General features: G+C 44.5%; 1 protein-coding gene across 1 annotated transcript in view; it reads right to left on the bottom strand.

Annotated features, from left to right (window-relative positions):
* Nucleotides 1-24,430, bottom strand: part of Spon1 (spondin 1) — a 288,479-nt gene that overhangs the window by 112,987 nt on the left and 151,062 nt on the right. The window contains exon 6 of the mRNA XM_036177304.1: nt 7,221-7,369. Coding sequence (XP_036033197.1) covers nt 7,221-7,369 — 149 coding nt within the window. The remainder of the gene's footprint in view (nt 1-7,220; nt 7,370-24,430) is intronic.

The raw sequence follows: 24,430 nt of genomic DNA, 5'->3' as shown, positions 1-24,430 counted from the left end.
GGCCATGATCCCTTCTGAGGTTTGAATGACCTTTTCACAGGAGTTGCTCTAAGACCACCGGAAAAAAAACAGATGTTTATATTACAAATCTAAACTATAGCAAAATTACAGTTACAAAGTAGCAACAAAAATAATTTTATGGTTGGGAATCACCACAACCTGAAGAACTGTCTTAAAGAGTCCCAGCATTAGGAAGGTTGAGAACCACCTCTCTAGGGCATTAGCAGGAGTGGTGGATAGTCAAAGCTCACAGGTGTCTGTAAGGAGATATGTAGAACTGGCAGCGCAGGAAATCACCACAGATACTAGTTGGGTGCTGGAGACAGCTAGAATCACAGAGAAGTAATGGATACAAAAGGTTCTCCATCCTGCCACGGACACACAGAACTGCTGGACAAAGACAACAAGACACATTTCTAACAACATAACCGGGTTGCCTGATTGCCAGAGGTGAGAAGAACAGGAGCCAGATTGAGGAGCTGTAGAGATCAGGGACCAGGACACAGGCTCAGGAGCAGAAGCCAAGCTTTGAAAGTCCATGCCTGAAGAAGAGAAAGTTTGTCTCATGCTGGTGGGAAGTGAGGCACTGGATGGCACTCCTACATAGAACTGGACGCTTTGAAGAACTACTCCATTTGTGAACATGGGACATGAAAACTTTCCATCAGGCCTTTGGGGATATGGCAAGGGGATTCTCTGAGTACCCTTGTGACCTGGACCCTTGGGTTCTCACATGCTTAGGGGCAGAAGAGTCCCTGTGTATTCCACCTGTGCAGTGTGCAGTCCAGAGCAAAGGGATTACGTGACTCAGGTGGTACCAAGAGAAGGAAGAACAAGGTCACTCTATGAAGGTTTTCTTCATCAGAAAAAGCCCATGAGGGCTCTTTAATTTTAAATTTTTTTCTCTCTAGATAAAAAGAAAATCCTGTGGGAGGTAGATAAAGCCTCCTAAGGCAGAAAGGAAACAAAGCAGTTCAGTGGAAAGGAAGAGCTGTCCCTGTGGTCCTGTGGCCACGGAAACTAAATGAGGCCTTGTCCATGTCTAATGTTACAGAGGTAAGGCAGTCTGGATGGGAACGGGCTGGCAGGGAAGGAAGCAGAGGACTCCAGCAGAGAGGAGTTCCACCCAGTTGGGGCACAGTCTATGGAGACCGAGAAAGGACCAAGCAGTGGTGGGTCAGCCCAGGTCAGGAACAGCACCAGGAGCTCCGGGACTCCAGAGGAGGAACAACAGACCCATGCTTCCTAGAGAAGACACTGCTGAACTAAGACCAGGAGCTGTGAGCTGAAAGGAACCGGAAGAAGGGGACAGCATGCTATCAAGGTTCCAGTGACTCAGAATGGCAGTCAAAACCACTGCAGTCCAGGGGCAGCTTGTACCTTTTCAGTCGAGGGCAGAGAGTTCCCAGAGAGAAACAAGTACCTGTAGGGAGACATGTGTGTGGGTGTGAGTCTGTCTCTCTTCTTAGTGGAGATGATATGGTCCCTTACCCCAAATCTACTCTTCTTTGGTGCAATTGCCCACCCATCATGCCCTCTTCCCTTTGCCACTCGATCCTTATTTTTAGTTTTGAAAGCACAATAAGATTACATATATATTGGCCTCAGGGCCTTTGCACAAACTTTCAGCTATACATTACATGATTTCCCTCTCTATACTTTCCTTTGGGCCATAACTTAAATGGTAATTACTCGGGGGGATCTTCTTAACACCCATAACAGAGTCCTTTTTTGACTCTCAGGCCTCTTTAAGTCATCACCACCTGCTTCTTCTCTTTCACCACAGTTTGTAATTATTTACTAATTATTTATAAGCCCCTCATTTTCTGGAGATTGAACCTACAGCCTTGCATGTGCTAGGTAAGCTCTCGCCTATTGAGCCCCACCCCCAGCCCTATCTCTGTCCATTCTTTTCTTATCACTATTAGAATGTAGACTCATGAAGGAATCTTTGCCCTTCCCCTTTTCCTCCTCCCAGTCTCCCCTCCAATTCCTTCTTCTCCCTCCCGCTCCTCCTTTCTTTCCTTCCATGGAGCTGGAAGATGACCTCAGCTGAGAAGTGGCTCTTTAAAAGTGGTTTTGATCCTAACTGGGGGGTGGCATGACTCAGATTTTTATAAAGCTGACCCTGGGCAGCAAGGGTAATTAATTGGAAGAGGACTTGAAGGCAGGCCCACCAGGAGACTACATACACTCACAAAAAGGATGGACACTCAAATGTGAGGTGTGTGGTGCTGTGGGGCTGAACAGAATGAACCTAAAGGAGGAGGCAGAAGCTGGGGTGTGGTGAATATCAAGGATGGCACCTGGCTCTCTAGCATGGATAAGTGGGTGAATGGACACCATCTTTACCCCAGTATCCAGCAGAAAACCAGACACCCAGTCAAAATTTGCAGCTACTGACTACAAGTGCTTGCAGTAGGGTAAAGTGTCCCTAAGCAATGAGCTTGCATGGGCTCTCTGGATGCCACTCCCACCTGGAGTGATCTTCCATTCCTCCTCCTGCCTGGGGTTATCCATCAGTGGCTGCCAGGCTAGCCAGAACCTCTTATTTCTTTTTGTAAACATTGTTATATTTTTATTAGTGTGCATACATTGCACGCATCCATAGCATTCAGTGTCATATCTGAATACATGCATACAGTGTGCTAATCAAAGCCAGTCATCCTTTGTCTCCTCTCCCCTTCCCAGCTGCTGTTCATCACTATTCTACATTTAGTTCTACTTCCATAAGCGTCTGTTCATGAGGGAACATGTATCTGGCTTATTTTATTTGACCTTAACATAATGTCCTTCAGTTCTACCCAAACTCCCCTCACCCTACTCCAAAATCAACTCAAAACAGATAAAAAATGTATAAATAAGACCCCAAACTAGGAAACTACTAGAAGAAAACAAGGAGAAACAGCACTTCAAGGTGCTGTCAACAGGATAACCAAATGGGATTACATCAAATGAACAAATCCCCCAGCAAAGGAAACTTTCAATCAGTGGAGCAGATAGACATCACAGCAAGGAAACTTTCAGTGGAGCAGACAGACACCTACAGAATGGGAGGAAGTTTTACCACCTGTTCATCTGACAAAGATTAATATACTAACTATTTAAGGAACTCAGAAATTCTGAACAACAAATCCATCAAGTCATCCAAATTAAAGATGAGAAAATAGGGTTGGAATGATGGTTCAGTCTGTAACGCTCTCTCCAGGAACATGAGGACTTGGGTCTGATTTCCTGCACCCACATAAGAAAGCTGGTAACACACTTGTGATCCCAGGACTGGGGAGACAGAGACAGGAGGAAACTGGGAGCTCACTGGCTAGTTAGCCTAGCCTAATTGGTGAGTCCTATGTCTCAGTGAGACACCCTGTCTCAAAAAACAAGGTGATGGCTCCTGACACCCAAGATTGACATCTGGTCTCCACCTGTATATACATACATGCATATACTCCTGTGTGTATTTGTGAATACATACACACACACCTACAAATCAACTGGAAAAATTCTCAAAAGAAGAAATATACATGCTAACAAAAACAACCATGAAGCTGGGTGGTGGTGGCACACGCCTTTAATCCCAGCACTCGGGAGGCAGAGGCAGGTGGATCTCTGTGAGTTCGAGGCCAGCCTGGGCTACCAAGTGAGTTCCAGGAAAGGTGCAAAGCTACACAGAGAAACCCTGTCTCGAAAAACCAAAAAAAAAAAAAAAAAAACAACAAACAAACAAACAAACAAAAAACCAACCATGTTATTTCCAATTCCCAAGTCCCACTGGGCCCTAGGAAGCATTGGTCCCTCTTCCCCTGAAGAAGGGGTACATATTCTGCCCCCACTGTCTCTAGCCTGTAGCATCATCACCGTCAATGCCTCTGCAGTAATTTGTCAACAATTTTCTTGGGACTTTACAGTTATAGTAACAATAAAGCTTGTACCCAATAGAATTATTATAATTCCTCACTGCTAATGTGATTAGTATTTTTGTTCATTTGTGTTTGAAATCCATTAGCATAAAATTTATATCCAATAATGCCCATTGTGTTTTTTAACACTTGTGAACATGGCTGTGAGGTGTAAGTCCATAGTAATGAAAGCACACAATGCTCTTTCTGGGAAAAGAGAGTTTAGTTGCATCATGCCTGGAATGAGGCTCTTTGATAGAGGATATAAGTGTAAAGGGTTGGGGACAGAGAGTTTGTCAAAGTTTCAAACAAGCCCTCTGGTTACACAGAGGACATATTTCTATTCTAGGGGAATCTGTCTTCTTGCTCCTTTTAATGTTGTTTCCTCCCTGACTTAGAGAAAAATATAAGTTGTGTGCTTGCAGGGAAGGGTACTTAAGGCCATGAATCTTTTTGAACTGAAGGGACCTTGAAATTACTGTACTGAGCTGGATTTTCAAGGAGCTAGGAAACTGGTGCCCCTGCCAGCTGAGGCTCCATTCAGAGCTGGCAAGAAGTGGGATGGTGGGGTGTGGTTGGGCAGGTACCTAGGTGGGAAGTGGCTGCTCAGTGTCATGGGGACCATGCTGTGAAGTTCACAGCATTTTCCACATTGGAATCCTCATCAGATGTCTGCTTGAAGCTCTATAATTCATACACCAGATTCTGTGCATAGGCTTTGGAGCCAGACAAACTTGGCCTTGAAGTCCTGGGCTTTTCTGTGATTGACTGTCCCTTCTCCTCGTCTGTAGAACTTGAATACTAACATGGGCCTCTCGGATTTGGATGCAAAGAGGGTTAATGAGAGATCACCAATACACAGGAGGCTGGAAAAGTGGTGTTATGTCGACACACAAGCAGGAAGACTCACCAGCCGGGTCAGGCAGGCTCCCTGCAGCCAGCTGGTTAAGGTCACACCACACACACACACGTTTTTTGAAGTGGGGTATTGTAAGTATTGAAGTCCTGCCCATAATTTTCAATCTTTTAACTGTTGTGAAAATGAGACTTTATGTTCACCAATAAAATATAATCCAATTTAAAATTTTAAAACTGTATTACGTGAATGTGTGTGTGTGTGTGTGTGTGTGTGTGTGTGTGTGTGTGTGTGTTTGTGCACATGCCACAAGGCACATATGGAGATCGATCAGAGGACAGCTTTAAGGAGTTGGTTCTCTCTCTCCATCTTTACATGTGTTCCAGGGGTCGAACTCAAATCTCCAGGCTTGTGTGGCAGATGCCTTTACGTACTGAGCCATCTGTCTGACTCACAACTTCAGTTTTGAATGATTTCTACCTATGTCTCTCATTACAGGAACCTCTCAAGAATGTCAAAAGCGAGACCGGCCCGGCCCTGTTGGGACGACACCTCGATCTTGAATCCACTTGCTAGCTTCATCATTTCTTTGTAACAAATGGTTTTCAGCATCCCATTCCTCAGAGCTGGATGATCACAATTTCATGCCCGAGAGCTAGGAAGTGGACCTCTGGGATTCAGACAAAGGGTCCCCAATGGCAAGCCAGACACAGTAGTGCCAATATGGAGGGAGCACTCATGACTTGGCTATAGCCTGAAGAGTTACGTCACTTGTGAGGTGCTGTGGATATCACTCTGTATAAATAAAATGCTGATTGGCCAGTAGCCAGGCAGGAAGTATAGGCGGGATAAGCAGAGAAGAGAATTCTGGGAACAGGAAGGCTGAGTCAGGAGACGCCAACATGTAAGATACTGGTAAGCCATGAGCCATGTGGCAAGGTATTGATTTATAGAAATGGGTTAATTTAAGATATATAAACAGCTAGCAAGAATCCTGAGCCATTAGGTCAAACAGTTTAAATAATATAAACGTCTGTGTGTTTATTTTATAAGTGGGCTGTTGGACTGCTGGGGCTTTGCAGGACCAGGAGAGAAAACTCCAGCTACAGTGAAGCATGTCAGAGGTAGTTAGAAGGCTGACACTGTGGGGTGGAGATGTAGCTTGGTTAACAGCATGTTGTCCTAATATACATGAAATTCTAGGTTTGATCCTGAGCACTGAATGTAACTCAGCAAAGTGGCCCATGCCTGCAAACCTAGAACTCAGGTGGTGAAGAAAGGAAGATTAGGAGTCCCAGGTCATCTTCAGTTACAAAAGATGGTGATTTGATAATTAATACCATGCAATGTTAACATATTTAATCAAACTTTTTATTGTCTCAAACAAGTAGAAGAGGCTTCAAATCAAACTGAGGAGAAGCACAAGCTCATTCTGAAGCCTCCCTGCCCCCAGCCTAGAGTCCAAAAGGACCCCCAGGGCATGATGAAGGAGCAGGGTGACTTCAGTTACATTCAGTTCAGGATTGCAGATAGCTTGAAGTCCAAGATGGTAGATTTCAGGGAGGCACTGGGTCTGGGCTCTACTCACCTCCTCAGTCTGTTCAGGTCTCTGAGCACACACCCATCAGAACACAGCAGGGATACCATGTATCTGAGCCCCCCAAGGAAGGAGGATGGTGGCCTCTCAGTGACCTGCACTGTGACATGGCCACACCCCAAGCACAGCCTGCCTTTTCCTTGTCCCAGAATAGCTGGGGCCAGGGAGGCATGGCTGCCTGAGTCACTCTGTCATGACAGAGGGGCTTCTGGGGGGAATGACAGCTGAGACTAGGCTATATCTCTCAACAGCAAACCACAAAAACTGCTGTTCTTCTAAGACCCTCTTCTCAACCTCTATTTGCTATTAACTAGCCCCAGCTTTTGATGAGGGATGGCTCATTGTCATGTAAACATTGACAAGAATAATAGGTCAGGTATCCTGCTTTTCTCAGTAGATGCCAGGGCCTAGATAATGGGGCAGCTCCTGGCCCCCTGGGCTCACATGATCCAGCTCACAAAAGTCATATCAGTGCATGACAATTATTACTAATGACCAGCGAGTTTATCAGACACTTCAAGACACTGTTGCAAAACACCACATGCCAACACATAAAACGTCTATTTTCAGAAGTGACAATTTGCTTAGACAGCTTGAACATTATCCTCCACCCTCAAAAACCATAGTATGAAACCATAAATCACCCTTTTCACTCCCAGGAGACCAGAGTTCTGTCACCTCAACAAGCAGAATACAGAAGCTAGAGGATGCATGAGTTCAGGGAGAGAAACTGAGACTCTCTAATGCAGCCCATAGAGCCTGCCTCAAGCCCACTCCACTGCATCCCATTTCAGGCTCCTGGAAATGAAACCCAGGGATGCTCTGACCTCAGTTCCAGCTGTTGGTTGATCTGGGAGTCTGTCCTTACCTGTTGTCGAATCTCTTCCTCCATTTTCACTGGTGAGCCCAGTTCAGCAACTTGTTTGACCCCTTCGCTGGCGTATCCTCCATACTCCCACAGCACGTAGTTCTTGGAGTGGGACCCGCCAATGATGGCAGACCAGTGATTGGCCCGACCTGGAAGTCAATCAGGATGCAGATATCAGTGTGATTCTTCAGTGATGGGAGGCGTGTGTGTGTGTGTGTGTGTGTGTGTGTGTGTGTGTGTGTGTGTGTAAAACTGTTCAAAGGCTCAGGTGCTACTGATTGGGCATTGCCCTGTCTTAATCTAACACTCCTCAGGGATTAGACAGAAGTCTGGAGATCATGCAGGTACCTCAAGGAGACAGTCCAGCACACCTTCTGTCTAAGGGGTTTCTCTGAGAGAGGGGCAGTTGAGAGAATTGGAAATGTTGGTCAGATTTGTAAAGCAAAATAGAGAGGAGGGGCTGTTTTTGGAAGCTCAGAAACATGAATTAACAGTGTTCTTGGAAAGCCATCAGTAATTCAGCACTGCAGGATCACTGTCGGGAGAATTAGGAGGTGATGCCATGGAAGAAGAAGGAACCTGCTCACAGATGGCATTGCTCTAAATGCTTTAGGAGTTTGGATGTGATTGGGAAGGATCTGGAAGCCACTGAAGGGTTCTGATCAGGGCAGCGGCATGAGTGCATTTGAATTTTGGATAAATCCCCCAGGCATCAGGGTGAAGAATGCAACAGAGCAAGCAGAATGGAGTGGAGACCTTGGGAGGTGAGCAAAGACCAGGAGCTGAAGTGTATGTGGGAAGTGGCCTTCATTCTCAGGACCAAACGTGGCTTTCCTCAGCTGACTTTTATATACAGTTCCCATATAAGGAGTGAACAGGCTAGCCACATTCAGAGGGTGGGGCAGACAATCTGGGTGTGTGGAGGTGGCTATCCCACAGTGACTTGGTGATAACCACAAGGGATGGTGGGCAGTCATGGGGTGCAGGAGTGATCTCATGTACAATGTGAGGAAACAGCAATATTTGAACAAGACCACAATAGAACATGGCTTGAGGTTTTTGTTTGTTTGTTTGTTTTTTAAATCAAAGTTCCTAAGGAAGTGGGGAACAGGGAACTGCTACTCAATGCCAGTACCACAGCAGGCTTCTTTTTAGATGCAAATACTACAGATATATCTGTATTTACTATTGGCTAAGTCACATACACTTCAAAGGACTGGCTCAATTCTCAGCCATTCTTTGGTTGGTTTTACAAAGTCTCAAATTAAAGATCATTTACAGGCACAGTGAAGGGGAAAATTTGAATGAGATAAACCCAAATGACACTTTTGGTTAACCACTGTATGTCTTAGAGTGGACAGAATGCTTCACTCCATCCCACCATGTTCAAAAAGGATTCCATCGCTCCCCAAAAGACTTTCTACTCTAGAGGCATATCCATTATATAAAGCCAGGTGGCACCTTCCCAGCCTGCTGAGGGCAGCCATCCCCTTGTGGGTCAGCCCAATTGTCATTATTTCCTACATATCAGAGAAATGCAGCCTTCATGTGCATCCCAAGAAAAGCCAGATGGAGATGTGGCCAGCTATTTCTATAACTTGTTTCCTGAGCAGTAAGAAAGGCTTAGCTGTCATCTAAGCTCCAAGCATATTGTGAAGGCATGGCCTGGTAATTCATGATGACTCTTTGTTTGAAGATAAGCACAGGGGGACTGACTTCAGCATCTCTTGCTTCCCGCTATGCTGTTCCACTGAAATGCCCCCTACATTAAGGATTGTTCCAGCTGAAATTCTGTGTCTAAGGAGCATTATTATTCTCTCTGTACTGTCTCGAGTGGCTTGGATCACTTTTATTCCTCCTTCATGATTTTCCTGATTTATCTCAATTGTCAGCTTGATAAAGTTTAGAATCATCAGGGAGGAGAAGCCTCAATTGAGGGGTTGCCCAGGTCAGATTATGAACGTGTCTTGGGGGGACTTTCTTGATTACTAATTGATGTAGGATGATCTAGCTACTGTTGGTGGCACCATTCACTAGGCAGGCAGTCCTGGACTAAGAAGTCTAGCTAAGTGAATGAATGAGCCAGTGAGCAGCATTCCTCCATGGTTTCTGCTATAATTTCTGCTTGCTTTATCATCCTGACTTCCCTCAATGCTGGACTGTGACACAGATGTGTAAGCCAATGATGTGCAAGCCAATGATGTTTGTCACAGCAACAGAAAGGAAACTGTGACAGTGGTCATTCAGAAGCTTCTCAAGACCACCTTCAGCTGTCTTACGAACCTGCCTCCTGTGTTCCCAATAGTCCAGACCATATATATACTATTACTGTAGTCCTACTAGAGTCGGACAGATTTCCATGAGGACAATCTGTCTTCATCCCTGTTCCTGATGTGCACTTTCACCTTGTGCTTCCAGAAGCATTTTACACAATCAAATGGGAAGGTACCTGAAACACTGGGGACACATGGGCACAATTTAATTCAACACAATTATGTTCAAGTTTAGTTCAGCACTGCTCCTGACTCCTGCTAAGCCAAGAACTCAATTATACTCAATGTTGTTGGAAAACAAAGAGCAATAAGAAGAAAGAAAGTCACTGGGCTCTTGAGCCAAGGGACAGGAAGTCTATCCCAGCATTCCCATGTCCTAGCTGTACAAACTCTCAAACTAAGTTTCTTTATATTCCCACACTTCAGCTTCTTCTTTCATACTGTGAGAACACTTACCATACTGACCTGTTAGGAGAGTTAAGTGAAATTATTAAAAAATGAGACGCTATGTATGACATCACCCCAGCACAGAACAGACACTCAATAAGTTTGGCTCCCCCATTTCATGACTGTTGGAGTGGCTTCAAAAATGAGAAAGACATGAAGCCTACTCTCATTTCACTGTGAGAAATAAACATATATTATGGGATGTGCTAGAAAGAGAATGGGAATGAGCACGGTCACAGGGGACCAGAAGAAGGACCCAGATGGGTCTCTCTACCTTATCCATTCAACTTCCACTAGCTAAGTACCAAGCACAGTGGCCGGCCATTAGGACTGACATGAATAGGACACTGGCGCTTGCCCTGAGGGACTCAGTCTGGGGTGGGGAAACAGATGAAAGAGCAGATTAGCTATGATCCTGCTCATCAGGGTTATATACAATAACACAGGGGATGGAAGAGCCAACTCCAGATTCTTCAAATTCCGCAAATCAAGGTCGAGAAGCTGGTATGCAGAGAAGCAGGCATTTCCAGAGGGGGATCTGTCTTTGAGTCTCTTACTCTCTTGAATAAAATTTCCCTCTCGGCATTCAACCTACTAAGCACCACAGTTGTTAGTTTCCTAGAATGACTTTGCAGCCGAGCACCTGCCTTCAAATTTCGGTACTGTGCCATCAGTTCAGTATGATCTGTGTAAGGCACTTGGCTGGGGGGAGGGGTGAGACCACATCCTCGAAAGGGAGGAGGCAAGGCAAGCACCATGGGAAGACAGTTGACATTAAAATGGACATCATGGCAGGAGAGCAGCAGTCACTCAGGTGCAAATTGACGCAGGGAAAGAGACATGGTGACTGGAAGCCAGAGGCTTGTGATTATGAACCACTCATTCAACCTCCGAGAGTCTCAATTTCTATTTGTATTTGTTTGTTTGCTTCATGTGGTTCTCAGGACAAAACCCAGAACCTCACACATCCTAGGCAGGTGCTCTATCATTCATGGAACTACATCCTAAGTCTTTCTCCCTTTTAAAATAGGGGTAACAGTTACGAGTTTATTAATTGGGCTGGCTTTGGAAGGAATTATGAAGCTGTAAGATGTTTTCAGCATCACTTCAGATAGAGAGCCCAATGGGAATGTTCTTAGTATCACCAGGGATGGTGGTAAGGGAGGAGGGAGGGAGGGAGGGAGGGAGGGAGGGAGGGAGGGAGAGAGAGGGAGGGAGGGAGAGAGAGAGGGAGGGAGGGAGAGAAAGAGAGAGAGAGAGAGAGAGAGAGAGAGAGAGAGAGAGAGAGAGAGAGAGCGTGAGCATGTGCCCCATGGGAATGCACAAGAATCTAGGGGCTGGAGAGATGGTTCAGTGGTTAAAAGTTGAGTGCTCTTGCAGGGGACCTAGGTTCAGCTTCCAACACCCACATGACATCTCACACTGACCTGTAACTCCAGTTCCAGGGGTCCTGACACCCTCTTCTGGTCTCCATGGCACTACATGTACATGGCGCGCGCGCACACACACACACACACACACACACACACACACACACACACACACCAAAAATAATATGTCTTTAAAAAAAGAAAAGTCCATAAGAAAGTTGAAGAGGAAGCATCATTTTTTTTCCACTGGAAAGAGGGCTCTCAGAGGTGAAGAGAAATGGAAGAAGGCAGCCAGTTGGGAAGATGGGTGAGGCAGTGGGAGCAGGGATTCTATTAGCAATGCACACAAGGGGATCAGATGCCTGGTGGATGCTGCTTTCCTAATGGTATCCCCACTATAACCTTCTCTCCGTGTTCTACATGAGCCAACTAAGCCCCATAGGATTTAAGGAGGCCACCCAAGTTTACAGACCCAGGGAGGGGGAAAGCTAGGATTCAAATTTAAGTCTACCTGACTCAAGAACACTTGCTTTCCCCCTATATCCCATGACCGGTCAACAATGAAAGAGAGCCTTGAGTGGACTGGAGAGTTAGAACAGCAAGGGATTAGACAGGACAGAAAGTTGGGGCTAATTACAGAGCTGTCTGAGTGCCTTTGTGGTCAGTGGCCCTATCCAAGGGGAAAGTAAGTCAGGAGATGTGTTGGTTCATGTGTTTGAACATCTAACCCTCAGCTGATGGCACTGTTTGGGAGGTTAATGGACCCTAAGAGGCAGTATCTGGAGAGTAGAGGTAATCACTGAGGCTGGACATTTGAAGGAGTAGCTTGGACTCCCGTTTGGTCCCATATCTGGCAGACCAGCAAGCTCCCATGGACAGATATGTACCAGCTGCCAAACCTTCTCTACCATGTTGGAGTATTCCCTCTGAAACTGTGCCAAAATACAACCTCCTTTCCTTAGGTCACTTCTGTCCAGCATTTTGTTACAATAACAAGAAAAATTATCTAATACAAGATGCTGTCAGAATTCTTTTACATGAGGAACTCTGACCGAGGGAGTTCTCTGTAGACTGTCTAAGGAATTGAGCGAAGGTATGGAGCCAGGTCTGCCCGGTGCAGGGACCAGTTCTTCTTCATTTATTATAGCTGGTGGGGTACACCCAGTATCAGGAAAGGACAGGGTCTAAAGGTGAGGAAATAAAACAGGAGGCGTTCAACATTCTTGCCTGAATTTATAGGATTTGATTTGAGGCAGTAGTAGAGAAAGTGGAGACAAGGGGCTAGGAGATGAGGCATTAAGACAGAAGATTGTGGACTAGGGATGCCACTAAATGAGAAACTATTAATCTGGCTAGTATAAGAGAGGCTCTAAGTTTAATCCCCAACACACACACACACACACACACACACACACACACACACACACACACACAGACTCTGGGATGTAGTTTTTGGTAAAGTCATTAAACTCTTGTTCTTGGGATCAGATCGATATAGATGAGAGTCTTGGTTCTGGAACATCCTAAATGGAACAAGTCACTCATCCTCAGCCTCTGCAGATGAACACCTGCTGTCTTAGTCAGTATTTTCCAAAGACACAGAAGCAGGAGTTTGTAGATGCATATACAAGAGATTTATTATAAGGAGTTGACTCACTCAAACATGAAGACTGTGAAGTCACAAATATACAGCTAGAAACCTGGAGATGTGGACCAGTGGTGTAGTTCCTATCCTTCTCTGAAGGCCTGAGACCCTTCTGAATGTTCAATTTTAGCCTGCAAGCCACCAGTTGGCTCAAGACTCAGGAAGACCCAGTGTTATAGCTCAAATCCAAAGAAGAAGCAAGAGAAGGGTGATGCGACCAATCTTCAGTGCTGTTCTGAGGCTGAGGACCATTAAATAAAAATAGCCAATAAAATTAAATCTGAACAGGGCATGACAAAGTCAGAACTGTTTCTGAAATACATGATGGCCAAGAGGAATGTGTTTGGGCGATTGGGTAGCTGTGAGAACTAGTAGGCCAAGAAGACAAAAATGCTGGGTATAAAAAAGTCTGAATCTGGAATCATCTAGATGGGACCCAGTAGCATAGTACTAGCAGAGTGAAGTGGTCAAACAGATTCCAGTCAGCTGGAAGGGAATAAACTCTAAGAAATAAGGGAGGGAAGAGAAAGAAGAACCAGGCATGAGAAGGTATGGTGACAAGGGGTAAGATTAATGCTTGTAGATCCCTTAAAAGAATAATCAGGATGTCATCCCTGTTATCCCCAGTGAGAGAGTGAGGCCTCAGTCTTAGAAGGCAGAGGAAAGCCAGGGACTATTACTAACCCTTTCTCCTCATAGGGAAGGACATAGTTGTTTGGTCTGGTATGTCCCTCACTAGTTCCAGTAGTGTTCAAGTAGCCTACACCAGTCTGGGTGCTGTGTGGCTATTTCCTTGGGATTAAAAGAAGCTCATAGGACCAGGAAGTAAATGAAACTTACAAGTCTCAGGAAGCTTCTAAAACCTGTAAGACTTACAGGGCCCAACCTCAATGTTATATAAGCAGTAATAATTGCTGGGGATAGAAGAGACTCTGAACTGCAGACTTGCATGCAGAGAGTGCCATGGTTGTCACCCATGCTGAGGTGGGGTCTTTGGTAATGCTGCTGCCTTTGAGTTACCAACTGTGAGTTACCTGCTTGAATGAGAAATAGCCTTCATGGGTCCAGGCATTTGAATACTTGGTCCCCAGTTGGTAGCACTGTTTGGGGAAGTTTTAGGTGGTACAGCCTTCTTGTTCTACTCTGTTTGCTCTTTCCACTTCATGCTGATAGTTGGAGATGTGAGCTCTCTACTCTGTCTCAACTCTGCCACCCTGTTTGCCACTTGTCACTGTTATTCCCTGCCATGGTGGATTCTTATCCCTATGGAATTGTAAGCTCAGGTCAACACTCCTATAAGTAACTTCAGTCATGATGTTTTGATCACAACAGAAAAGTAACCCCTCACCCTCATTCCTGTAAGTAACAAGGAAAGTCATATAAACCAGGCCTAAACATGTATTTCTAATAGCTTAGATGAAACTTCTGTGGGACAAGCATATGGGAAACTGTGAGGAAGAAATGATCACATGGGTGAATTTGTGATCCTGATGGCTAACCAGGTGTATTTGTCAAAAAAGCCACTTCAGGGTGATACCTTAAATATATGTATTCAATATTATATACACTGACAGCCTCCTTGGTCTCTTCTCTGCTTCCAGCTCTGGTACTAAATTACCAGTGTTCTCAAAGATGCCTAAAAGGCCAGCATTGGTCATAGGAGAAGCATGTCTGCCTTTTGTCTGGTGTTGGGGGAGGCATGTTCCATGATGGGTAGATTTCTGAGGTACTCTGCACATGGCCTTTATGATGGTTAATTTAATGTGTCAACTTGAATGGGTTAAGAAAAGGCCATCCAGTTGGCCAAACATTCTGGATGTGATTCTGAGAATGTCTATAGGAGACTATCATTTGAACTGGTAGATAGACTAAAATAGATTGCTTTCTCTGAAGGAGCGGATCCTACCCAGTCAGCTGAAGACTCGATTAGAACACGAAGGTTGATTCTGTAGTAATACAGATTTCTTGCTGCCTATCTGCCTCCAAGCTTGGCAATCATTTCATTGCTTCTTTGGATTTGAACTGTAACATTGAGTCTTCCTGGGTCTTAAGCCAACTGGTGGCATGCAGGCTAGAATTACACATTCAGAAGTGTTTCAAGCCTTCAGAGCAGGATAGGAACTACACCACTGTCTGGCCCCTGTCTCCAGGTTTCTAGCTGTATATTTGTGACTTCACAGTCTCATGTTTGAGTGAGTCAACTCCTTATAATAAATATCTTGTATATAAGCATCCACAACCTCCTGTTTCTGTGTCTTTGGAGAATGCTAAGACAGCAGGTGTTCAGTAAAGGCCCAGATTTCCTGGCCAGTTGCTGAGGTCCTCTGCCAAACCTAGTCCTGTACAAGCCACACATTCATTTTCTTGATATCCATTCATAGTGCTTCATAGAAGAATGTACTAGTGCTTAGTGACAGGATTGATTCAACCTATTGCCTAGCCTCAGCCTCATCCATAGTCAGTCCTCTCCACACATCTTTGTTTTGTGTCTTTGCTGGGCCCTTGTGTGGCAGCCACACCAATTGGTCTTCTGATCTCTATGTTCTGTCTTCTCTCAGTAGGATTGAACTTTATCTCTTACTAGGTGACCTCATCATTTACATCTCTTCAAGATGTAGATGTCAAGCCATCTATAGACTCACGCATACACCATGTGGGCAGCAGCTAACTGAAAACTGTTGGGGACCTGACAGTTTTATATACTTCCATTGTGTTGGATCTCACACTCTGCTTGGCTTTGCAACAGTCCCTCTAGGCCCGGGTCCGGGCTCTGTCTATTTTCCAATGCTTTGGACTTGGCTATAGAGCTTGGCTTCTGTCAATGCCTCTGGGTGCTGCCCAGGACACAGCTTGTGTTTGCCCTCTGGCTCTTCCTGCTCTTGGCCACTCCAGGGACTCACTCTGATCAAGCCACTGTGCTTTTCAGGACCCTGCCCCTATGTGATAGAAAACCTGCATGAGAAGGGTCTACCAACAGGCTGGAACTTCCTTCATTTTTGTCTTTCTGGTTTCTTCACTCAGCTATCGCTTTTTCTTTTCCCTAAGAGCTCAAGAAAAGTCCATTTCAGTCTAGAACAACCTTATTCTTGGGAAATGGATTTAATTTGCTTCATCTTTTCCGTCTCCTCTGATGCCTTCACCAACATTCCATTGCATCCTATTACATCGTCAGTGAGCACTTACTTGGCTCATACTATGCATTAAGCTAGGGACCATCAGGCTAGAACTGCCTGGTTTTGTTCCAATAATGTTTTATATTTTATTCATTATCTATGTATTGCATTCATGCTACAGTGGCAAAGTTGAGTAGTTTGGATTACAAAGTCTAAAATACTCACCATCTGGCCCTTTAGAAACTGTTTGCCAAGACCTGTGCCAGGCCACGGCAACTCTGAGATGAGTCAGACTTGGTCACTGTCTTTGAGATGTTCAGTTGGGGTGAAGGGTGGGAAGGATTGGTCTTAACTAGATAATGACAACAAAGTATGAGTGACGTGACTTTGATGAAGATGACAGAGTATGATCTAACAGAGCAGGTGCTTAGATGGTGCTACAGGCTTCCTGGAAGCGGTAGATGGGATAGTCTAGTGGATAGGAGTTAGCAAGGCAGATATGGAGTTGGGCAAAGACTATATTTGTTTCTAGAAGAAAACTTAGGTGTAAAAGCAACAGTTACCTGGTAAACAATTCATCAGGGTAGTGTCTCTGCATGTGCCCTCTCCCAATTTAATAAAGAATGCATGATCTGTGTTGAGACTACAAGCAGATCAGGAGGGGATAGGAATTGTGTCTTAATATGAGTTTTTAATTTTTTCCTGGAAGGCAATGCCAAGTAAAAAAATGAATAAATCTACCCACCCTCCCTTTCTCTCTCTTTGTCTCTAGTAGTGATTAAGATTAAACCTGGGGTCTCACATATATAAGAGTTCAACTATTGACCCACACCCCCAGTCTTCCAACCTTGAACTTACAATTCTCCTGCCTTAGCCTCTTGAGTAGTGGAGATATCAGGCCTTATCTAGGAGTTCTGGCTAGAATAAGTTAATTTTATCTGCAGTCAAACCATTAATCATGTAAGCTCAGTTGGTTTCTGCCTCTGAAGGAACTATAAAACAAAACACATTATACAGAGCTCCTGTTTGCAGCTCAAAACAGATAGGAAAGATTCCAACCCCTGAGAGAAGGGAGAACACAAGAGCTGGGCCCATGCTTTCCTGGGCTGCTACAAAAGATGCTTTTTGGTTTGTAGTGAAGAAAGGTAGAATGGGGTGGAGGATAAGGCAGATTAGCTGACCTGAGGAGGTATGGACAGGGATTGGGACTGTTGAAGCAGATGGATTTATGGGTTAGAATTCCAGAGAGAAGCAAGCTACAGAGAGAGGAGCTTCAGAGATAAGTGTAGATGTCTCCTTAATTCTTTCCAAATTAAGTGGCATGTGTGCAGGGAGAGACTCCACAAGGCACAGAAGAAATAAGAGCTCAACAGAGAGTCTTAAAGAATCTAGAGATATGGGATTCTTCTAAATGAGATCTAAAGCATCTATAGCACAGAGGCTTTGCTGAGCTCTCCAGGCACTCTACAGTTAGTGGTAAAACTACTTTGTCTTAATAGGGGAGGCTCCCTAGACTTACTTTAACCAAGCTCAGAAAACAGGCCTTGAAAGAGAATCAAGCAGATTCACCAATAAATTAGCCATTAGCCAAAGCAAAGTCCCATGTCCTCTAAATGAAGTCTAGACACTCAGCGATAGAGCCTTCCCTGTGTCCATCATGCAATAAAGAGGTGATTGTACAAAAGTCAGATGCAATGTGGTGGAACACATCTGTAATCCCAGTGCTGGGGCAGGGGTAATGATGGTGGTGGAGGATTAGAGACAAGTGGAGACACTGGCCAGCCAGCCTAGCTGAATCAATGGGATCCAGGTTCACTGAGAGACTCTGCTTCAGAAAAAGGGGGAGAGACTGAAATAGACACTGAACATTGACTTCTGGCATCCACATGCATATAATATGTGTACATGTGCACTAACACATACACACACACACACACACAATTGGGAATATGTAGAAACAATAAAACTGGCCAAGGGCCTGAGGAAAATTAGCTAATAGAAGTTGTTCCTGAGATTACAGACAGACAGGAGTGACATGCAGAGACTGTAAAGTAGCTATTACCAATTTTCAAGAATTTAAAGAAAAGATGAATGCAATGAATGAACAGATGGGGAATCTTGGCAGAGAAATATTTCAAAAGCTCAAATGGAAATTCTAGAGCTGAAAACAATAGCACTATATTCAGACACAGCAAAGGAAAATAAACACCAGTACGCTGAAAGAGGGCGCTACAAACACAATTTCAAAGTGAAGGAGAGAAGGCCTAAAGACTAGGAAAAAATCCTACTGGAGTCCCAGTGGAACGAAAATAAGTGGTTTAAATGGAGTCCTACAGGGTAGGATTGAGAGGTGACTGAGTCAGAGGCATATCTGAACAAACAATACTTGAAATTTCCTGAAATCTTATGAAAAATACCAACCCCAAATCCCAGAAGCTCTCCACCTCCACACCAAGGATAAAAAAGCAAAGCAAATTACACCTAAAAATAAAGTGAAGACCGAATAAATGAAATAAAGGAAAGAAAATGACACATAAGTCATCATCATCTGAGAGAGACAATGATAAAGGTCTTAAAAAGCAATAAAAGACACATCAAAATTAGAACAGAGAAGAATAACCCCTGGCTCAAAACCAAAGCAGACCCAGAGACAATGAAATGACACCTTTAAATTTTTAAAAGAAATAAAACCCATCATCTTAGAATTCTATTACCTTGTAAAAATATTCTTCAGCAATGAGTGTAAAACAAAGCATATTTTTTTGATAAATGAAAGCTGAGCAAATTTATGACTAGCACATCTGTAGCGTATGAAATATTAAAGGAAGTTCTTCAGGCCGAAGGGAAATGAAAACAGATGGCAGTGCATATCTGCATGAAGCGGTGGAAAGTTCTGGAAATGGTAAATGCGTGGGTGAGAGGCATCTTTCAGCTCCCTGCCACTGGAGAGTCTTTCCCTCTGAGTAGAATTTCAAGTCCTCCTCACTGGGCGACCATTCCATCAGGGCTCTCTTCCTACAAAGCCCATCTTCCTGCACGGGTCCATCCTTTGTCTTTGCAGCTTTCCAGCCTGGACAAGCAGTTCCCACTCTGCCCTCCCCTGTGTGCTTTTCCTTGTAGCCTGACCTCCAGCTCCCCCTCTGTTCTTCTCCCCAGTCTTCAAGGCTTTGGCTTTGGCTGCTCTCTGTCCTTCGGATGGGCAGGTGCTGGGGACAATTGGAGGAAGATTACTGTGTGCTTTCTTCATTTCCCCTTAAAATAAAAGCATGCTTTCAATTCAGTGACAGCCTTCCCTTTTGATAGCAAGTTTTAGCCACAGCATGCTGTCAGGTAGCTACCCCTACAGTAAAGACACAGAGGAGTCCTAGGATCCCCTTAATTCCCGTTATTGTAAACAATCTCATTTCACCACTCCATCCCTGACAGGCTCTAGTCCAGTTTCTGCCCCGACAGTTTTATCCTTTTCAGATTATAAGTGGATGTACACAGTATTAAATTGAATTTAATATCCAAAGTAGCTCTGAGATCTTCTTTGTGGACTTTAGTCTTCATGTCTGTTCATAGTTCCACAGAGCTCCACACAGAGGGGTTGCTTTGGTCCTTCCATCCAGTTCACCTCTGGCAGCTCCCTGTCCTAACTCCAGAAGCAGGAGCCTTCCTTGTGCACCCCTGTTATGTCAGGGGACCTGCTGGCTGTCTGCAGCCCCCACTCATTCTGTTGCCACTATCCCCCCCAGCAGTTCTACCTGTCCAGTGGGTTTCTGAACCCCTGCTGCTGGCCTGCCTGACCAGCTACACTGACCCCACCTCTTAGCAATGCTCTACGATCTTGCCCTTCCCAGTTGGACAGGTACTGTGTATCTTGGTGTGCTTACAGTCCTACCTTCCCTGGAGAAATAAACTATTAAGATTAAATATAACTGGTTATGGAAAATTTTGACACAGCAGGATCTGTGCCAAGGGATTCTATACTGATTCGCTTTTATTGCCCGGCAATAACCTCAGGAGCTGGTTTCTGCTATTATTTCCATTTCACAGATGATTAAATTGACTCTGACAACTTGAGTTCATCCAGCAAGTGTATTTTCTCTGAAGCTCTGATATCAAGTGCCTTGGAGAACAAGGAGTTACAGCTCCTAAAGCCGCCTCTCGGCTTTCGGGGCAAGTTGAGGTGCTAGAAGAGCATTTTGGAAAGGAGCACAGAGCTGTACACTTCTCAAAGGTATAGTGACCTCAGTAATACACACTTAGGCTGATGTTCCTCCTCTCCCCTGTCCCTTTATCCTCTGTAAACATTACCTGCAGTTCTTGCCCCAGGTTATGCTTTTGGGGGAACACAAAGCTGCAACACAGCTCATTTGGTTAAGCTCATGTGTCTACGCCTAGGTTCCATACAATAATTGTGTTGATTAGACAAGAGCTGGCTCAAGATACTCCTTCCACTTTTGTAAAAAGAATATGGATGATCTCTCTCCATTTTTCCTCCCCAAGTGAGGGATGCTGTCCTCATCGTCATCATCATCCATCAGCATCAGCACCACAGTTACTATCATTTACTGAACATGTTCCTTGCATCATATACTTCACGGATGTGACTAAATATCTTCCCATCCCCACAGTGGTCCTTTACATTATAGGTGCAGAAACTTAATTGCTAACAAGTAGCAGGCCTGAGATAAACTGTCTACCAAACTTCAGCCATGCCATTTCTGCATCACAAAGGACTCACAGTTTGAGCCAAGTCTAAATTTTGTGCAGAGGTCATTTGGATGCCACATATGGCTCTCACTGAGAGTCAAGAATAACAGGATAAGTATGATGGTGCTATCTGGAGCATTGGCTTTTAGTATTCAGAAGGTTCAGCTTTTTGCTGGGTGGTGATAGTGCATGCCTTTAATCCCAGCACTTGGGAGACAGAGGCAGGTGGATAGGAGTTCAAGGCCAGCCTGGTCTCCAGAGCCAGATCCAGCACAGACAAGGCTACACAGAGAAACTTGGTCTAAACCAAAACAAAACAGTTCAGTTTTCTTTGGAACCAGCTTTTTCTGCCCAGTTCTGAACTTCTGCTTCCAGTTTCTTTAGATATAGCCAAAGCCCAGTCAACCACCTGATTCTCATTTCAGAGGCAAAGGCCATAATTCCATAATTCAGAGTTGAACTCTCATCCCCATTGCCGCTCTACAGTCTGCTGATGGTTTAACATGCTCTGGCAGATAACACTGGAATTACATTTGTAGAAAGAGATGCTTTATTTGAAAGCATTCTCCTGCTCTGACTTCTCCACATGCACACTACTTTATATGGGAGAGGGACTGCACTTCTGCCTCTTCCAAGTGTTCAATACACCGTTACTACTGAGTTTAATGCCCCAGGGGGGAATTTGTGGCATTGGGGATGATAATTCGGGCAATATTTATCTAATTTTCAAAATCTAGGTACTGGTGTTTAAGTTTTGTAAAACACTGCAGAACATTGCAGACTTCTCCTGCCCTGACTGCATTTTCCACATTTGAATCTTAGCTCTCAGCTGAGCCCTGTAAACATGGAAGGCAATGTTTTTCTGTGTTTGAAAATCTTTTCAGCAGCAGAAGGAAGAGGTAAGAGCTACGGCTCGCTGGGCATCTGCTTGTACCAGGGGCTTTCTTGAATTGTCTTCACAGTCTCATGTCATTGATGAGGAGACAGGCTGAGAGGATCTGGGAACTGCCAGGGGACACATGGCCACCGAGTGGCTAAAACAGGATTTGGCTCAAGGCGGCGTTATCTTTGGGAAAGCTTTCTGTCTTAATAAGAAAAAGGCTAGATGCACAGTGCAGTTTGCTAAGAACCAAAATCTATTGAAGGAAGTGTGTGTGTGTGTGTGTGTGTGTGTGTGTGTGTGTGTGTGTGTGTACCTACCTACCTATGAGTAATAGGAGAAGAGTCAAGCTGTATTTTTTAAAAATGTACCACAAAACTAAAGATAAATATGAAGACACGGGGCTGGAGAGATGGTCCAGTGGTTAGGTGTATACTGGCCTTCTAGAAGACCTGGGTTTGGTTCCCAGCCCTCATTCAGCAGCTTACAACCACCTCTAACTTCAGCTCCAGGTAATCTGACACTTTCTTGTGGTCTCTGCAGGCACCCACACATGTGCACCCAACCCCACTGCATATACAAAAATAAAATATAATGACTTTTAGAAAGTAAAGACAGAAGACAGCAGGAACAGAAAGTCCAAATAAGACATTCCAAACTCTACACCCAGATGTTTAGGAAGCTATTCAACATCACAACCATGTGAGGTTTATTCTGGTAAAACAAAGGTGGTTTAACACTCCAAACTCAAGCACTCAAATCATGTTAACAGAAAACACTCATGGCATTAGCATTTGATGGCATTTACTATCCATTCATCATAAAAGAAACTCAGCAAACTTAGAAGAGAAATATTCACTCTCTGCTACAAAAATATCCAAAACCTCTACAGCGTAAATCACACTAAGTGAGACTAATGAAGGAGTTTTTCTGTTATCTTTGGAAGAAGATAAGAATGCTCAGCATTAAATGTCCTACTGAACACTACTGGTGGTTCTATTGAGTGCAATAAGGCAAGAAAGAGAAAGAGAAGGTGTAAAGAGTAAATGGGAGCTAAGAGTGTATGAAACTGTGCATATATAAATTCCAAAGTTATATGTGTGTGCAAAAAGACTTATGATATAATGCCAAACCTCTACAAATTTGTCTCTATGTATAACACAATCTCAATAAAACAGAAATGTATACACACATTGACCAAAGGACACACATGTGAGTGTATTGTTCATAACAGACTTGAATCAGTAACTAGCCAAATATTCACCTATAACAACCAACAAATGGAACATGGTCTATGTTCCTGCAATGGACTCTTCCATAGCCATTACAATGAAAAAACTCAAAGCATTAGGGCTACATGAATGCGTCTCACAAGCTATGAAGTTGAAAAACCTGAGACAGAAAGGGGTGCACTGTAAAATCCCATTTCTAAAGAACTGCCCAAGAAGCACAATGAAGCTGGGCGGGAAGTCAAGATGGTTGCTTTTTGGGTGGAGCAGAGACTAGAAAAAGACAAGATGGAGCCCTGGACATTTCTGACGTTCATGCTGATCACGTGAATGGGAAGCAGATCCTGTGCTGACAGCTGTACTTGCCCTTCTCTGTATTTGTATGCCCCATACAAAGTTCATCTGAGGTCTGGAAATGTGGCTCAGTTGGTAGAGTGCTTTTCTAGGAGGTATGAAGTCATGCACCTGCAATCCCAGCACTTGGGAGCTGAGGCAGGAACATTAGAAGTTCAAGGTTATTCTCAGAGACATACTGAGTTTCAGGCTATCTTTGGGGTACACGAGACCCTTATCTCAAAAACAAAATCCAAAAACAAAACAAAATCAAGAAGAAGTTTATTTTAAAAGTTTAAAGTTTATATTTATATATGGAGAGAGAGAGAGAGAGAGAGAGAGAGAGAGAGAGAGAGAGAGAGAGAGGGAGAGAGAGGGGGAGAGAGGGAGAGAGAGAGGAAGAGAGAAGGAGAGAGAGAGGGAGGGAGGGAGAGAGAGGAAGAGAGGAGATAGAGAGGGAGGGAGAGGGAGAGAGGGAGAGAGGGAGAGAGGGAGGGAGAGAGAGAGGGAGAGGGAGGGAGGGAGAGAGGGAGGGAGGGAGAGGGAGAGAGGGAGGAAGGGAGAGAGGGAGGGAGAGAGAGAGGGAGAGGGAGGGGAGGGAGAGAGAGAAGGAGAGAGGGAGGGAGGGAGGGAGGGAGAGAGAAGGAGAGAGAGAGAAGGAGAGAGGGAGGGAGAGAGAGAAGGAGGGAGAGAGGGAGGGAGAGAGAGAGAGAAGGAGAGAGGGAGGGAGGGAGAGAGGGAGGGAGAGAGAAGGAGAGAGGGAGGGAGACAGAACACACAAGCTGTAAGAGTTAGTTCTCTTCTACCCTGTGGTTCTCAGGGATCAAACTCATGTCAGCCTCCTTTTCCTGCTGAGCCATCTCATCCCAAGTTCATTTTTTTTTTTTTTAAATAAAGGTGAGCTGGGCTGCTTTTCTTGTCTCTCAAGCCTTGCTCTGGCTAAACTGAATGAAAAGGCAAGCTTGTCCTTTTTGTACAGGGTATGGGGGCAGGGAGATGCCAGAGATGCCAGTGGCGGGCTGTAAGCTTGTAGGAAGTGAAGTCAGAGGTCAAAGGTTACATCAGGCATGAAAAATACTTTTCAATTAGTTCTTTGAGAGTTTTGTACAGTATATTTTGAGCATATTCTTCTGCCTCTCTCAATTCTTCCTACATCCACTTTCCAAGACCAGAGATCAGCTATGCTGACTCAGGAATGTCTGCCTAGAATGATCAAGAATTG

The sequence above is a fragment of the Onychomys torridus genome, chromosome 1 (assembly GCF_903995425.1).
Source record: "Onychomys torridus chromosome 1, mOncTor1.1, whole genome shotgun sequence".
In the NCBI taxonomy this organism is placed as follows: Eukaryota; Metazoa; Chordata; class Mammalia; order Rodentia; family Cricetidae; genus Onychomys; species Onychomys torridus.
Note: the sequence above shows the minus strand (reverse complement) of the source record. Positions and strands in the feature narration are given on the sequence as shown.